This window comes from Schistocerca nitens, chromosome 4 (genome assembly GCF_023898315.1).
Source record: "Schistocerca nitens isolate TAMUIC-IGC-003100 chromosome 4, iqSchNite1.1, whole genome shotgun sequence".
NCBI classification, from domain to species: domain Eukaryota; kingdom Metazoa; phylum Arthropoda; class Insecta; order Orthoptera; family Acrididae; genus Schistocerca; species Schistocerca nitens.
Window position 1 is genome coordinate 861,204,917 of NC_064617.1, and position 18,114 is coordinate 861,223,030.

Below are 18,114 nucleotides of genomic sequence, written 5' to 3' on the forward strand. Positions count from 1 at the left end.
TTTATAACCCTGTAATCACCTGACCAAAAGTCTTGTTCCTCCTGCCACCGAACTTCACTAATTCCCACTATATCTAATTTTAACCTATCCATTTCCCTTTTTAAATTTTCTAACCTACCTGCCCGATTAAGGGATCTGACATTCCACGCTCCGATCCGTAGAACGGCAGTTTTCACTCCCTGAGCTTAAAAAAAAAAAAAAAAAAAAAAAAAAAGGGTTCAAATGGCTCTAAGCACTATGGGACTTAACATCTGAGGTCATCAGTCCCCTAGACTTAGAACTGCTTACACCTAACTAACCTAAAGACATCACACACACCCATGCCCGAGGCAGGATTCGAACCTGTGACCGTAGCAGCACCACGGTTCCGAATTGAAGCGCCTAGAACCGCTTGGCCACAATGGCCGGCCTGCGCTATCAGCCCTGTCCGTTTGCTCTTGATGGACTTGCATAGGCTACGGAGTGTGTCACAGTACATGTCGCTGTTATGGTTTTACAGTGCGTGAGGAATTCAATAAGTATCAGACCTCGCACGTCGAAAAAGACGGTGAGCAGCATCTTGCCTGCTGAGAGCAGGGCTTTGAATTTTTTAGAGGGTAGTGACGACGCATGGTTCCACTGCATGTATGTCTCACTATGTTATCCCAAATCTGGATATGCATATTTCAACTAGTTTGATTGTTACGACATTTCGTACCGTTCCATTTGAACACCCCTTATGCTATATCACTGTCTGTGGATGGTCTCTCTGAACTTCGGCCATGCTAGATGGTGATTCAGTGATTCCTGTCTGAAGACCAGCTCCATACTGACGAGAAGGGGTGGGGGGTGGGGCATCTCCAGTGTCCAAGTCTCTCCACAGTGTTTAGTAGGCAAACATCAGACTGCTATTGTAAAATAAATTTTCTATCGTACAATAAATGAAAGAACATTATCCCAGCACCAGCATAGCCAATCTAGCTCCTCCTTTCCACCTCAGTTCTTCAGTTTCATGAGTCATGCAGGCCAACTGCACACAGTTCTGGCTCGTGTTTAATGTTGAATGCACAATATTTTCTTTAGACATAGCGCACAAAAATCTCCTTGTGTTAGAGTAAAAAATGCTCTTTTTTGAAATGTTGTAGGAAATCTTACCAACAAGTGTGCACAGCAACAGCTGCGAAACGTCGTTGTAATTTGGTAGGATTGTCAACAACATTCAAACATAAGGCAGGTCTGATTTCATCAAAAGGCGATTTTACTCGAAATGCACAAGAAATATTTTGCATTCAAAAGTAAATGCAAAATAAAATACGTACATTCGTGTATAGTTGTGAAATAATCGTAAAAGTGAAGAAATGAAATGACTTGCAAGAGGAACATTGGCCATGCTGGTGCTAGCTAGTAAAGGGATAATTTTCATCTTTGTTTGTCCGTGGGACAGCCAGCTTACACGAGAGCTCTCATGTTATTTGATGTGGCAATCTTTCTTAGTTGAAGAGACTTCGTCTTCAGAGGTTCATCTTTGGAAATTGAAGATCCTAATAATGTAAATTTTCTCAGAGTATTAAAGCTCTTCAGTCAGTACGATCCAGTTCTTGCAAAACACATTAGCATGGTCAGAGACAGACAAGAAGCTGGAGAGCATTTACAAGAGCGTTATCTGTCAAGTGATACTCAGACTGAATTTACAGTATTTCTAGTTGAACCCATCATGTCAGGAGTGCCATCTCGGAACACAGAGAAAACGAGAAGCATTACTGAATCATTGTTGAAGCAACCCCTCAGTCAAATCATACTGAACAGACAACATTCACCTTGCGCTATATTTACTTCAATAAGGAAAGTGATAAATGTGAACTGAATGAACGGTTTTTGAAATATGTAGATTATAATGAGAAAACATGAGTTGCTATTGCATATTTAAATCGATCAATACTTGTGAAACACTCAATTCCTATCACTGAATGGCGCGGAAAAGTTTATGATAACGGAAGTAATATGAGAGGGCCTTATAAAGGAGCTCAGACACATTTTCTTCAGTGGAAGCCTCTTGCAAAATTTTCTTAGTGTGCTTTTCATAACCTTAACTTTAGTGGAGTACATGCAACTGAGGGCTGTCATGAAGCAGATACTTTCGTCAGAGTGATTCAGCAACTTTAAACCTGTTCAGTTGCAGCCCACAACGATGGGAAATTCTGAAACTGTTTGTTGGAAGTTCAGGTGAGGTCTTCCAAAAGTTTAATCATGGCATCAATTTGGCTAACCAATTGTTTACAGAAGCAAATTACTACAATAATAAAATGTAAGCGTACACGGCTGGTACTGAAACTTCCGGGCTGTTAGGCTGAGGTCCATGTATAAAACTTTCTCCTAAAGTTTACTCCCCGACTGCGGGAGACGTCTTCAGAGGTAAAATGGCGAACTCCCTCGAGTTGCAGTTCGCCATTTTACCTCTGAAGATGTCTACCGCAGTCGGAGAGGAAACGTTAGGAGAAAGTTTTATACATGGACCACGGCCTAATAGCCCGGCTGTTTAAGTAATGTCAGATTACTACAAGTTCGAAATATTACCACTGATGTTGAGGCACAACACATTGAGAACCTATTAAAACACTTAAAAGAAGTTCGCGAAAACTGGGACACCATTCTCCCTGACTCTACAGTTGTTTGCAGTGCAGTTGGAATCGAGCCGATATTTCCAGAGGTATTCATTAAGAAACGGAAATCATTTCATGACGAAACGAAGAAAGAAGGGGAAAATGTGAATTCAGAAGATTTATTCAAGATAACTGTCATCAGTGGCATGAACAGTCTGCTGTCTAATTTGAAAACTCACCATGAAACAATAAAGATTTAAGATGAAACGTTCGGGCTTTTATGGAAAAACTCAAAGGTGGCAGGTGATCAGGTCGCTGAAGCATGTGAGTTATTTATCAATGAATACCATAATTATGTCACAACAGATTTAGAAGAACAACTTAAATATTTGAAAACTACTTGTACTTAAATTCTGAATACATTACTTTCCAACCATTAGAGCTATGGAATAAGATGCACGAGCTTACATTTTCAAGTTTATTTCCGAATGTATGTGTAGCTTTGTATACCTTTTGCAGTCTCCCTGTGGCTGTAGCTGAAGCACAAAGGTCATTCAGCACTCTGGTTCGTGTTATAATTGTCTCCTCCCAACTATACATCAATAACTTCTCACAGATTTGTGGACCTTGGCGACTGAATATAAACTGGCAAGGAAACTGGACTTCAACGTTGTGATACAAACAGTTACTGAAGAAAGGGTCGCAATGCACCACTGACGGTGTTACAAGTAAGTAGATTACAACATGCTATATGTTGCACGACCCGTTGCAATTTACATTCGAGTACGCAGATATTTAGTTACTGAAATGTGTGGGCACACCAGGGAACGAGCGAGGGCCGAACACTCTATATTGCAGTATTACTGGCACAAAACATTACGTCGTTGTACGGATCAGTACCGCTCGCCGTGCCGGACAGCTGTTAATGATTCCAGACACACGAAAGTTGTCCCATCCTTCTCAGAAGAACTGAGCGCTTAAATGTTGCTGGGTTAAATATCAGGGTGTTGAACAATTTGCTCCTCCTCATCCCTCCTGGAAACAGAAGCGTTCTGAGACGTGTTTTCGAGATATCCCGGAAAGGCTGGCGCAGTGACCAATAACAAAATACCTGTCTACTGGACGCCACATCTAAAACGTGTACGAGTCTGCAGACCTAGGTTTCCCCAAGAATACAACTCTATAGAAGCCTTCCTGTTGACTCCCGCCAAATTAGCGGGCGAATGCTTCGAGAACTCAAATGGTAATCCCCGTAGGGATATTGTCTGCAGACCAGTGTGAAGTGCATGGTAATGGGTCATTGGCTTTGTGCCACATACTAAACTTTCTTCCAGATCCATACAGAAAGAATGGTGGCTTAAACGCCTAGATGGGCTCTGTAGTTAGTCTAATGATGTCTTAGAGGGCTGAAGTACATTCAGTTAATAGTGTTTCTAGAAACTGTTTAAGTTGTCTTGTGCGGCATAATTTGCGTTTATCTTTAAGCATCTTTCAGATAAAGTTTCTTGCACCTTTTCCATAATGCTCTCCGATGACACTCTGCGGGGAAAACAAGACAGTGACCATTTGTAGTGCCTTTCCTTTTCTGTGTTCAGTATTCATCTTTAGTCGTATTTGGAGTGGACTTCACACGCTTAAGCAAAATTATAAGATGGGACCCACGAATGTTTCGTAAGCCGCATCCTTTGGACTATATGCACGCCAGAAATCGCAGCACACTGTAGGAATGGCGCCGGTACTACTGTCTCAACTACCCCACCGTACTCTTCAACATGCCCCTAACACTTATGACAACAGACATCACATTGTGCTACCTTAGTAGACAGACTTCGTTTTCCCAGTATCCTGCCAATTACCACATTCTACAGCCTGATTCTATGTAATCATTCCAATTTATCTTCCCACAAATAGCTACACCCGGCTATATGTATGACTTGACTTTTTCCATTTGTAACTCATTACACTGGAGTAACCAATGGCACCCCATACCATCACGCCGGGTGATATGCCAGTGTGGCGATGACGAATACACGCTTCCTATGTGCGTTCACCGCGATGTCACCAAACACGGATGCGACCATCATGATGCTGTACACAGAACCTGGATTCATCCGAAAAAGTGACGTTTTGCCATTCGTGCACCCAGGTTCGTCGTTGAGTACACCATCGCAGGCGCGCCTGTCTGTAATGCAGCGTAAGGGTAACGGCAGCCATGGTCTCCGAGCTGATAGTCCACGCTGCTGCAAACGTCGTCGAACTGTTCGTGCAGATGGTTGTTGTCTTGCAAACGTCCCCATCTATTGACCCACGGATCGAGACGTCGCTGCACGATCCGTTACAGCCATGCGGATAAGATGCCTGTCATCTCGACTGCTAGTGATACGAGGCCGTTGGGATCCAGCACGGCGTTTCCTATTACCCTCCTGAACCCACCGGCTCCATATTCTGCTAACAGTCATTGGATCTCGACCAACGCGAGCAGCAATGTCGCGATACAATAAACCGCAATCGCAATAGGCTACAATCCGACCTTTATCAAAGTCGGAAACGTGATGGTACGCATTTCTCCTCCTTACACGAGGCATCACAACAACGTTTCACCAGGCAACGCCGGTCATCTTCTGTTTGTGTGTGAGAAATCGGTTGGAAACTTTCCTCGTGTCAGCACGTTGTAGGTGTCGCCACCGGCGCCAACCTTGTGTGAATGCTCTGAAAAGCTAATCATTTGCATATCACAGCATCTTCTTCCTGTCGGTAAATTTCGCGTCTGTAGCACGTCATCTTCGTGGTGTAGCAATTTTAATGGCCAGTAGTGTATTTACTTGATGAACATTTTGTTATCTTGCATAACTTTATTTAAATATTAATTTTAGTTGTTAATACAACATAATGGTAATTTAAGAAGTGTTCACTCTCTTCTTTTAGCTGACACCGCTTTTAAAAAGAATGCCAAAAGACGCTTCTGTCAAGCAGTCACAAATAACTTTTATCCAACGCAGATTTCCGAGTTAAGCTTGATCTGAGGTAATTTTGCATGTTAATAAATGGTTTATGCAATCGGCCCGTACAATTGTATCGAGAGAACTCTCACAAAACCCAAAGAAATTCTGATCATGTGCTACAAGTGGCAGTGTCTAGAGACATTAACACAAACACCGAAACTGAAAGTAGAAAAACAAAATGAAAAGTTTTGAACTCCGGTTTCAGTTGTTACTTTACATAGATGATACAGAAGTACTACCCAATATAATTCTCACATCACTGCAAAAATGAGTGATATAGATTGTTTTTACTTTATGTTGTACAAACGTTAACACCAGATTACATCGCGGTGAAGTAGGATCAACTTTCGCTGGCGAAAATTTGGAAATCAAAGTCAGGTTCAAATGTAGTCGTCAGTTTACAATGTAGTGACATTACAAAACAATGCTTTTTTCGCAAATACAAATTGAAATAATAAAGAAGTTGTTGATACTTAAATTGGTAACTATCCCACTTCCACGCCGCTGAAACTCAAAAATTTGTTTTTATCTATAACGTTAGGTTAAACGACTTATCGACTAAGTACATAATTTGTGCAGATACTAGTTGATCTCATAACAACTCATGGAGATGTCTCGCAATTTGTGGCTACTTTCGAGTCATTTTACAGAAATCAGCAGCAGAGGAAGAAAGGATAATGTGAAATATTTGCCATGAGCAGTTACATATATTGATACTGACAACAGCCAATAATGATTGAACGTCTCTTATAAATGTACTCTCTTGGCTCTAGTAGTAGTACCTATACAACGTGTATTGGTTTTTGAACCATCGAATACTTGACTAAACTGCTAATGACAACTGCCTGAGCACTGATGAATACAGGAGAAATAAGCAAGTATACTCAAGTTATTTATCCGGCAAGTTGTTATTTATCTATTTATTTATGTTGTTTCCGTAGTTCATAGCCTGAGTTATGGTCTCTCCTATAAAGGAAATCAGGTTCAAATCCAAACCAATTCTAGGAATTTTTTCCGTTTGATACTACTTTCTCTGCTGTCTTGGCCATTAAGATAATTATAGCAACGCTTTGTTCTGAAATCACATAATCCTTTCCGTTTTCCGAGAAGCCGTAAAATCGAGAGAGAGAGAGAGAGAGAGAGAGAGAGATCCGTTTTCCGAGAAGCCGTAAAATCGAGAGAGAGAGAGAGAGAGAGAGAGAGAGAGAGCGAGGCACTGTGCTGTCAACGAAGACTCGGACACCATTAAACTGTCGTATTTCTAGCGTGTTCATCATAAGAAAACGACAAACGAGATTAGGTCATCTATAGGGGAATATTAATGGACAGTCATTCGATATCGGTGAATTGTAGGTGTTATGCTTCTGAACTTCTTTGTGCAGTCCATGTATACTCTGCATGACTGAATTTCCTCCTGTGCGTTAGTGTGCTATTTTTCACGTTGTGATAGCTCTCCACCTAGTCAGTGATGGGAGGAGACTAGACGGTCTTCTGACTAATGGAACAGTGCTATCGGAACGTGGTGGGATTTCGAGATAATTAACAGGTGTCTGGCGGGGGACATCTCTCACTCGTCGAAATCAGGTGGATTCAAATGCTATACTCCGAAGACTGGAGGATTCGAGAATACGGCAGGTAAGCGATACTCTAACGAAAGGGGATTTGAGAGGTGAGCTCCATACCGTTTCTTCTAAGTATTGTTGGCAAACATATTACAACCTCTCACATACGTCTCGCGAAGTGACTGCAGTGAGAAAACTAGGGGCTAATACGAAGGTTTCTACAGAGAGACAGCAGCAGAAGTTCCGTCTTTTGTTTTCTCGATAAATAAGAGAGAACCTTCTTCCGTGAGTTTTGTGTGCCTATAAATGGATGGACTGACATCCTGATAGATATACTAAATTTACATCTACATCTACATGCATACCCCACAAGTCATCTTACGGCGTGTGGTGGAGGCTACCCTGTATCACTACTACGAGGGTAATCCCAAAAGTAAGGACCCCTATTTTTTTATAAGTACAAAACTCTGTTTGTGTGGTAGTAGTTGGTCACACTGTTATGAAGAGTGCTTCACGCGCTATGTGTAAACATGCGCACGCCGCGCTGAGGCGCTCAGTCTTGGCTTGGCAGCCGTTGAGAATGGAGCTCCCGTTGGATGCCACCGCCAAGTGCGAATTGCGCGCAGTTATTCGGTTTTGAATACAAAGGGCACTGCGCCGATTAAAACCCATCGCCAATAGTGTATGGCGAGTAGTGCATGGATGTCAAAAATGTTCGTAAGTGGTGTAGAGAGTTTGCAGCTGGTCGGACCGAAATTCACGACGAACAAAGGAGCGGGAGACCGTCAATTTCTGAGGAGACAGTGTTGAAGGTTGAGCAAAGCATGCGTAAAGATCGGCGGATCACCCTGGATGATCTCTGCACGTTGGTTCCTGAGGTTTCCCGAAGCACCGCTCACAGAATTTTAACGGAAACATTGACCTACCGGAAGATGTGCGCATGCTCACTGAGGACCACATGCGGCAACGAGTTGATGCTTCCCGCGCATTTCTTCACCACCTTGCAGCCGAGCAGGACAACTTTCTGGACTCAGTTGTCACGGGTGACGAAACCTGGTCATACCACTTTACACCTTAGACCAAGCAACAATCACGTCAGTTCATAACTTTCTGAACAGCATGGCGGCGAGCTGGTATGACATGGGCACACAAAAACTGCCACAGCATCTACAAAAATGCATCGACAGAAATGGTGATTATGTCGCAAATAGCTAAATGTTCAAGCTGTAAACTAATGTAAATCATTGTAGAAATAAGCAGGTCTATGTACTTATAAAAAGTAGGAGACTTTACTTTTGGGATTACCCTCGTAGTTGTTTACTTTCCTATTCCACTTGCACAGAGAGCTAACGAGGAATAGACTGTCTGTATGTCTCCATATGGGTGCTAATTCCTCGTACCTTATTTTCATGGTTCACATGTGAATTGTTAGATTGGCGACAATAGTAACCTTCTGCAGGCTGAGCTAGATTTCTTTCATTTTTCTTTCAGGGAACGCCTGGGATCAGTCAGTCAATTCCAGTGTAATGCCGCGCCAGTTAATCTAATAAATGCAATCAGTCTTTTACAATATTGTCAGTAGCGTTGTCGGTACTGTAACATGTCAAGAAAGATTAGTGTCCGTTGGCATTGTGAAATACCGTTTAAGTTCCTCTATAGGCACAGTAGGTTCAGACTTAGATTTTACCTTCCCCCTCACTAGAACACGGAGATTTTTCCACAGGATATTGATCTGTGTCCTGTCTGGTAATGAATGGCCATTCCTGAGTTTAACATTCCTGACAGTTTAACGAATTCGATTACTCATCCGCGTATGAAGTGTCCCCTAGAAAGACAACTTTTGAAATACCCACAATTTCTGCTCTACTAAGTTGGCAGTAGTAATGTTGCACAATTTTCATCCTGTTTTCATTGTGGATAGTAATGGAGCGCTTCGTGAAGAAACAGCGTGCTGTTGTTGTTGTGGTCTTCAGTCCTGAGACTGGTTTGATGCAGCTCTCCATGCTACTCTATCCTGCGCAAGCTTCTTCATCTCCCAGTACCTACTGCAGCCTACATCCTTCTGAATCTGCTTCGTGTATTCATCTCTTGGTCTCCCGCTACGATTTTTACCTTCCACGCTGCCCTCCAGTACTAAATTGGTGATCCCTTGATGCCTCAGAACATGTCCTGCCAACCGATCCCTTCTTCTAGTCAAGTTGTGCCACAAACTCCTCTTCTCCCCAATCCTATTCAATACCTCCTCATTAGTTACGTGATCTACCCATCTAATCTTCAGCATTCTTCTGTAGCACCACATTTCGAAAGCTTCTAATCACTTCTTGTCTAAACTATTTATCGTCCATATTTCACTTCCATACATGGCTACACTCCATACAAATACTTTCAGAAACGACTTCCTGACACTTAAATCAATACTCCATGTTAACAAATTTCTCTTCTTCAGAAACGATTTCCTTGCCATTGCCAGTCTACATTTTATATCCTCTCTACTTCGACCATCATCAGTTATTTTGCTCCCCAAATAGCAAAACTCCTTTACTACTTTAAGTGTCTCATTTCCTAATCTAATTCCCTCAGCATCACCCGACTTATTTCGACTACATTCCATTATCCTCGTTTTGCTTTTGTTGATGTTCACCTTATATCCTCCTTTCAAGACACTGTCCATTCCGTTCAACTGCTCTTCCAAGTCCTTTGCTGTATCTGACAGAATTACAATGTCATCGGCGAACCTCAAAGTTTTTATTTCTTCTCCATGGATTTTAATACCTACTCCGAATTTTTCTTTTTTTTTCCTTCACTTCTTGCTCAATATAGAGATTGAATAACATCGGGGAGAGGCTGCAACCCTGTCTCACTCCCTTCCCAGCCACTGCTTCCCTTTCATGTCCCTCGACTCTTGTAACTGCCATCTGGTTTCTGTACAAATTGTAAATAGCCTCTCGCTCCTTGTATTTTACCCCTGCTACCTTCAGAAAGCGTGTTATATGAGTGAAAATTTATAAAAAATGTGGTGAATGTTGTGTAGAGACCGTTTGCAAACTCTGTAGAATGTTTGGTGAACGTAATGCACCAAATAAGTCGACTGTGATGAACTGATGAGACTGGTTGCTAAATTTGAGAAAAACAGTTTGGTTATGGACATTAAATCCTCGTGTTGGTCGCTCTGCGGAAAATATTGCCACAGCGAGCGATAAGTCGCTGTTAAGTCCGATGAAATCAATTTTCTGGTTCACAACCAATAGATATTCCCAGAACCAGTATGCAATGAATTCGGAAAGAAGTTCTGCAACTGTGAGCCTATAAAACCCAGTTGGCAAGAATTGACACCAAACGATCATGTAAAGTGCCGAACATTTGCGTATTCGGTGCATGCGAAAGAAAGAGCAGGCAACAATTCCATCAAGAAAATAATGTTCACTCATGACACGCACTTTCCTTTAAATGAATTGCTTCGCGAACAAGCAAAATTGCAGGACGCGAGGCACAGGAAACAAATAATAACGAAGAAGCCAGTAGGTTCACAACGAGTTACTGTGCGGTGTGGCCTTTTGTCAGAGGGCAAGACACTGGCCCGTACTTTTTCGAAGGTGTCGCCGAAAACGCATCAACAACGGAAGGTGATGATCTGAATTGTATCGTGGGAGTTCTGAACAGGTTTGCTTTCAACAAGAAGGCGCAGCTTGTCACACTTAACTTGCATCAATGAATTTGTTACGAGAGAAGTTCCCTGGCCGGGTCATTTCTCACAAGACGTTGGGGCCTGATGCACTCCTTTCACAAAGAGCAGTATACTTGTGGCCGGCCATAGTGGCCGAGCGGTTCTAGGAGCTACAGTCTGGAACCGAGCGACCGCTACGGTCGCAGGTTCGAATCCTGCCTCGGGCATGGATGTGTGTGATGTCCTTAGGTTGGTTAGGTTGAAGTAGTTCTAAGTTCTAGGGGACTGATGACCACAGCAGTTAAGTCCCATGGTGCTCAGAGCCATTTTTTAGTATACTTGTGCTGATCTTCTTTGCTGAACCCGTATCTTTGACAACTTTGGTGACGCCATGACAGAGAAGAACATGAATTTTATTGCTGCTCGTTTCAATAGCAGCAAATTTAAGCTGTCTTTTAGGCTCCTGTCTGACCACTCACGTAGGAATCGTAACATATTATAAAATAAAAAGCCAAATATTTATGTCATCCTTTGTTTTCTAATCAGACGGAAATGTAAATAACATCGAATATTCAGGAATATACTTGAATTTATCAGAAAATCTCAGGATGTGTTAAAGACGCTAAGACAAAAAAATTAGCATATAGTGGGACGCGAAACTACTTTCTTCGGCTCTGTATTTCACGTCTTTATCCGCTACGCTACAGAAAAGACATGTGATTTCATCTATTGTGTCAGCTGTTATAGTATCTCTTGAGGCTTATATCGTTGATGTGCCATTAACTGACATTTAATTATAAAGGTGACATATTTGTGATAAATGTTCAACGCGCCATTGCCTTGAAACAGCATACCAGGACACGTTGAGGTCTTATACTGCCACGCAAGTCAATATGGCATCTCCAAACTTGTCGAAGATACGAGTACAGCACACATTATCAGCAGAAATATACTCCTCTTTGTGAGAGGAATGCACCAGGCCCCAACATCTACTATTCTTGCAATGGTGACGTGAATTTATTGATCAGTTACCCCATTTACATGGGGCACCCTAAACCGGATTTCGTAAACCGATTTCCCAATACCGCTTTTGGGTGGCTATGTAAACACTTCATAATCGATTGTGAACATTCTCTTCTATTTGTTCGTTTCCCAGTTCCGCAATCGATTTTCACTCCCAAACAAACAAAACCGGTTCTGAAACGTGCTTTAGGTGTTAAGTTTCGTATTGTTTTTAAAAAATTTCGGTTAATACGAACTAAGTGGCTTTTCGCACAGTCAAGGATGAGGAGAAAATTAGACCGAAGCCGTTTACACCTCGTCTAACTGAAGACAACTAGCGAGTGTTCTGACTAAATCATATACTGTAATAGCTTTTTTCCAGGCGTCATATTTAACTGGGCTAGCAAATCCACTTCAGACCTTAACATGTAAATGCGATAGCGAAAACGGTTTCCGAAATTCGGTTTTCTTCTTTCGGAAAATCTGCCGCATGTAAACGTAGTGACAGAGATCTTGTGATCTGACGCCATGTGATTTGTTTCTGTGTGGGTCTTTGAAAACTCGTGTTTACGTCAACAAATACGACCAAATTCCAGAGCTTACGGCTGAGAGTCAGCTTGCAATTTCGGAACCGTAGGTGCAAGTAGACCTATGCTGAAATGTTAAGGAAAATTTCGTCGAAAGGACGAGAGTGTGCCTGTGGAGTTGTGGAAGAAACTTGCGTATTAACATATTTCATACACATTCATAGGTAACGTAAACTGCAATAATACGTAAATTACTTAATTCTATCAACCAATTTGTATATTATTATGCATTAAAAAGTTGCGTTCTTTCTGGGACAGCCTTCTGATAGTAAAAGGTGTCAAATCCAGATCCCCTTTTTAAAGTTCAGAGACGCTTAATGGTCACTGTAACGAGCCATGCTTCGAAATATAATGACGAGAAAAAGAGAAAACAATTCGACCAGTTCATCTCGTGGCTGCTATTTGTTACGCTCATTATCTTTGCCTGCCTGTGTGCAAGTAGATAATGCTTTAGTGCATCGGTGAATTTTTATCTTTGGCTCTTTTGCCGTACACATGGTCTTTTATTCCACTGAGTTCCATTTTCTTGCTACCGCTGTTAACTGCAGATTTTCTGTGCCTTTTATTTAATTGCCTTCCATTTATTCAAGCAATAAAAACTTGATTACCGTCTTCCAACAGAGTATGGGCTCAGGAAAGTTATTAAAAACGTAACACAAAATTGACTTCGACTCTCCTGTACTTCGAGACGGTGCACGTACCCGGAGTAACGTAAAACGTGCACTTGCTGGAGTTGGCAGTAAACAATTGGAAACACAAGGAAACTACATTCTTGTCATTACTGTTCTCCTAAGTTACATTCTCCATAGATGAGTAGCATTTCTACCTTCTTTTCATTGGTATACATTGTATTCAACAAATCTTCAACTTAAGACAGTTGACTGATTGATCAGGGGGAAATTTTCTTGTGTTCACATTTGTTTACAGCCAATTCCAGCAATTGGACGAACAGCGTTCGTTACTCCAGGTATTTGCACTGTGTGTAGTATAGGAGAGTCGTCGAAGTCGTTGTTGAGTTACGTTTTTAATAACGCCATGTTTACGTGAACGGTACACTGTGATACGTTTTTGAACAGGCCTTGAGAAGAGAAAGAGGATTAACGAATTAAAAAATTTAAGTTAATATTTGAAAAATGACCTACTGCTGCTCAGGTCTTCGTAAAGAACAAAGTTTTAAGAAAAGCAATAAAGTTTGTTTATAACCTCCTAGTAACTACCGTATTTTACGGACTGTAAGACGCTACGGACTATAAGACGAACCTTAATTTTTAAACAAGTTTTTTAAAAAAATAACGTTTTAAAACATAACAGCCCTTTAAAATCTCTGAAAATCATCATATGAAATTTCTTTTTCTTCTTCTTCCTCTTCGTGTCATCGTTGTCCTCATCGTTGGTCTTCACCGCCACCGAGAGCGTTACTTATGACTTCTTCAAAGATTTAACAATGTTTTCTCTCACTCTAGATCACGACTGTTTTACCCACTGACACACTCCCTTCCCAACCACTGCTTCCCTTTCATGCCCCTCGACTCTTATAACTGCCATCTGGTTTCTGTACAAATTGTAAATAGCCTTTCGCTCCCTGTATTTTACCCATGCCACCTTCAGAATTTGAAAGAGAGTATTCCAGTTAACATTGTCAAAAGCTTTCTCTAAGTCTACAAATGCTACAAACGTAGGTTTGCCTTTTCTTAATCTTTCTTCTAAGATAAGTCGTAAGGTTAGTATTGCCTCACGTGTTCCAACATTTCTACGGAATCCAAACTGATCTTCCCCGAGGTCCGCTTCTACCAGTTTTTCCATTCGTCTGTAAAGAATTCGCGTTAGTATTTTGCAGCTGTGACATATTAAACTGGTAGTTCGGTAATTTTTACATCTGTCAACAACTGCTTTCTTTGGGATTGGAATTATTATATTCTTCTTGAAGTCTGAGGGTATTTCGCCTTGCTCACCAGATGGTAGAGTTTTGTCATGACTGGCTCTCCCAAGGCCATCAGTAGTTCTAATGGAATGTTGTCTACTCCCGGGGCCTTGTTTCGACTCAGGTTTTTCAGTGCTCTGTCAAACTCTTCACGCAGTATCTTATCTCCCATTTCGTCTTCGTCTACATCCTCTTCCATTTCCATAATATTGTCCTCAAGTACATCGCCCTTGTATAAACCCTCTATATACTCCTTCCACTTTTCTGCCTTCCCTTTTTGCTTAGAACTGGGTTGCCATCTGAGCTCTTGATATTCATACAAGTGGTTCTCTTCTCTCAAAAGATCTCTTTAATTTTCCTGTAGGCAGTATCTATCTTACCCCTAGTGAGACAAGCCTCTATATCCTTACATTTGTCCTCTAGCCATCCCTGCTTAGCCATTTTGCACTTCCTGTCGATCTCATTTTTGAGACGTTTGTATTCCTTTTTGCCTGCTTCATTCACTGCATTTTTATATTTTCTCCTTTCATCAATTAAATTCAATATTTCTTCTGTTACCCAAGGATTTCTATTAGCCCACGCCTTTTTACCTACTTGATTGTTTGCTGCCTTCACTACTTCATCACTCAGAGCTACCCATTCTTCTTCTACTGTATTTCTTTCCCCCATTCCTGTCAATTGTTCCCTTATGCTCTCCCTGAAACTCTCTGTAACCTCTGGTTCTTTCAGTTTATCCAGGTCCCATCTCCTTAAATTCCCACCTTTTTGCGCCGGCCGAAGTGGCCGTGCGGTTAAAGGCGCTGCAGTCTGGAACCGCAAGACCGCTACGGTCGCAGGTTCGAATCCTGCCTAGGGCATGGATGTTTGTGATGTCCTTAGGTTAGTTAGGTTTAACTAGTTCTAAGTTCTAGGGGACTAATGACCTCAGCAGTTGAGTCCCATAGTGCTCAGAGCCATTGAACCCACCTTTTTGCAGGTTCTTCAGTTTCAGTCTGCAGTTCATAACCAATAGATTGTGGTCAGAATCCACATCTGCCCCTGGAAATGTCTTACAATTTAAAACCTGCTTCCTAAATCTCTGTCTTACCATTATATAATCTATCTGATACCTTTTAGTATCTCCAGGATTCTTCCAGGTATACAACCTTCTTTTATGATTCTTGAACCAAGTGTTAGCTATGATTAAGTTATGCTCTGTGCAAAATTCTACAATTCTTCCATTTCTTCCCCCCAATCCATATTCACCTACTATGTTTCCTTCTCTCCCTTTTCCTACTGACGAATTCCAGTCACCCATGACTATTAAATTTTCGTCTCCCTTCACTACCTGAATAATTTCTTTTATCTCGTCATACATTTCATCAATTTCTTCATCATCTGCAGAGCTAGTTGGCATATAAACTTGTACTACTGTAGTAGGCATGGGCTTTGTGTCTATCTTGGCCACAATAATGCGTTCACTATGCTGCTTGTAGTAGGTAACCCACACTCCTATTTTTTTATTCATTATGAAACCTACTCCTGCATTACCCCTATTTGATTTTGTATTTATAACCCTGTATTCACCTGACCAAAAGTCTTGTTCCTCCTGCCACCGAACTTTACTAATTCCCACTATATCTAACTTTAACCTATCCATTTCCCTTTTTAAATTTTCTAACCTACCTGCCCGATTAAGGGATCTGACATTCCACGCTCCGATCCGTAGAACGCCAGTTTTCTTTCTCCTGATAACGACACCCTCTTGAGTAGTCCCCGCCTGGAGATCCGAATGGGGGACTATTTTACCTCCGGAATATTTTACCCAATAGGACGCCATCATCATTTAATCATACAGTAAAGCTGCATGCCCTCGGGAAAAATTACGGCCGTAGTTTCCCCTTGCTTTCAGCCGTTCGCAGTACCAGCACAGCAAGGCCGTTTTGGTTATTGTTGCAAGGCCAGATCAGTCAATCATCCAGACTGTTGCCCCTGCAACTACTGAAAAGGCTGCTGCCCCTCTTCAGGAACCACATGTTTGTCTGGCCTCTCAACAGATACCCCTCCGTTGTGGTTGCACCTACGGTGCGGCCATCTGTATCGCTGAGGCACGCAAGCCTCCCACCGACGGCAAGGTCCATGGTTCATGGGGGGGACATTGACTATAGACTCACAAATAACGCTAAATAATTCGAATAAATAACAAAATATAACAGAAAAAATTTTTGTCTTTCAAGGTGTTTCGAACCGTTACTGTAAATTCACCATGCTACCCAGCCCTTCCCGTTCACCATTACACTATAAGTGATATGTCAAACAGATTGATTGCAATTATACCTACATCCAAGTTATAAATATGTCTAATAACTGTCACTCTACGCCTTTTTTTATTCAAAATGTTGTAGGCTTGCTTGCATTTCTTAATATGATTACTGTACATGAACAGAAAAGCGTATGTTATAAAAAAAGTGTAATTTAACTGAATGATTTTCACATATTTATTATTTTGAATGTGAGTAGTATGCGTTGTTTTATTGTTTGGTTAGTGTTTATAAAGCAGATGTTACGCCATTTCGGAATAGGACAGTCTGCTAGAAACGAAGCTTTATTTTCGGATATCTTAAGCTTCATGCTATTGCCTGTCAAAAAGATTTCGACACTCTTGAAAGTGTTTCATGAAGTGGTATGTTGTGTTTCAGTACCTGTGCCGAGCCCGAATCTCGTCCGACACAGAGCGGAATGAAACATCACTGTTTCGATACAATTTCCGTTCCAAGCACAGGTGGACTGAAACAGCCTTATTTTGAAACAACGATACAGTTTCTGTGTCTGGCTCGAGATCGAATCTGGTACGGTTATCCGAGACAGGGGCGGCATGAAACACCACTGTTTCGAAACAGTGAACCACAGCCGTTCCGAAACACTGAAACAGTTGCACGTATCGATACACCGTATCGAAACATAGAAACAGTGGCCAAGTCTACTACACAGTGTTCTGGGTTTTTGGCGGCACGGCGGAGCCCTGAGGGAGGCACTGCTGTGAATCCCCTCAACTCATGTTCGTCGCTTCGGTGCACTGCTGCTGCCAATTGAATGCAATGTTGCCACATAGAGATAGATTTCCCGCGGCATCGAACGTATGGCCATTTTTAAGACAGACAGAAATTTTAAATCAAACACTGGACATTTTCATATTAATTTCGAGTATAAGACGCACGTGAATTTTGGAGGCAATTTCTCGAAGAAAGAAGTGCGTCTTATAGCCCGTAAAATACGGTAAACAACATTTGTTTGATACATTTTTTTTTATGTTGCTTCTGGACAGAAAGTTATTTGAGGTACTCAAGATGAACAGGACACACTGTGTACTTACCCCTGGCGAGTCCGCGGCGCATTGCGGAAGACATGTTGTCAGGCGGTAGGACTTAGTAGTTGTAGACGGGCACCACCTCTGCCTGTTTATTACTCTCTCTCAGTGGCCGTGTGCAGCGCGGATAACGGCTCTGACACGCATTACGCAATCACACCTCATGGCGCCCTCTGCTCAAGCACCACTGATACAGGCTGCGGGGATATCTACTGTTACGATAATTGCCACGAGAGAGTCCGCTATGTTCTCAAACATCGCGGTAAACAATGCGTTCATTACACAGTGACTCGGCGGAGTAAGCTGACGAAGCAGTTTTTTTCGCCCTGCCGAGCATGCGCTGCATATTGCTTGGAAGTCCAGAATAGCTCGAGTAGGTGTAGTCCATAATTCGCCGAATAAACCCTAATCTTACTCCCAAGTGTACAGGTAAGAGAAATATGAAAAACAC

At 41.8% G+C, this 18,114-nt stretch overlaps 1 protein-coding gene across 1 annotated transcript in view; it reads right to left on the minus strand.

The window, feature by feature from the left end:
• LOC126253315 (alanine--glyoxylate aminotransferase 2, mitochondrial-like) overlaps positions 1-17,817 on the minus strand; it is a 239,671-nt gene extending 221,854 nt beyond the window's left edge. Inside the window, exon 1 of the mRNA XM_049954563.1 lies at positions 17,670-17,817. Within this exon, the coding sequence (XP_049810520.1) occupies positions 17,670-17,703 (34 nt within the window). The 5' untranslated portion in view covers positions 17,704-17,817. The remainder of the gene's footprint in view (positions 1-17,669) is intronic.
• Positions 17,818-18,114: the final 297 nt, after the last annotated feature.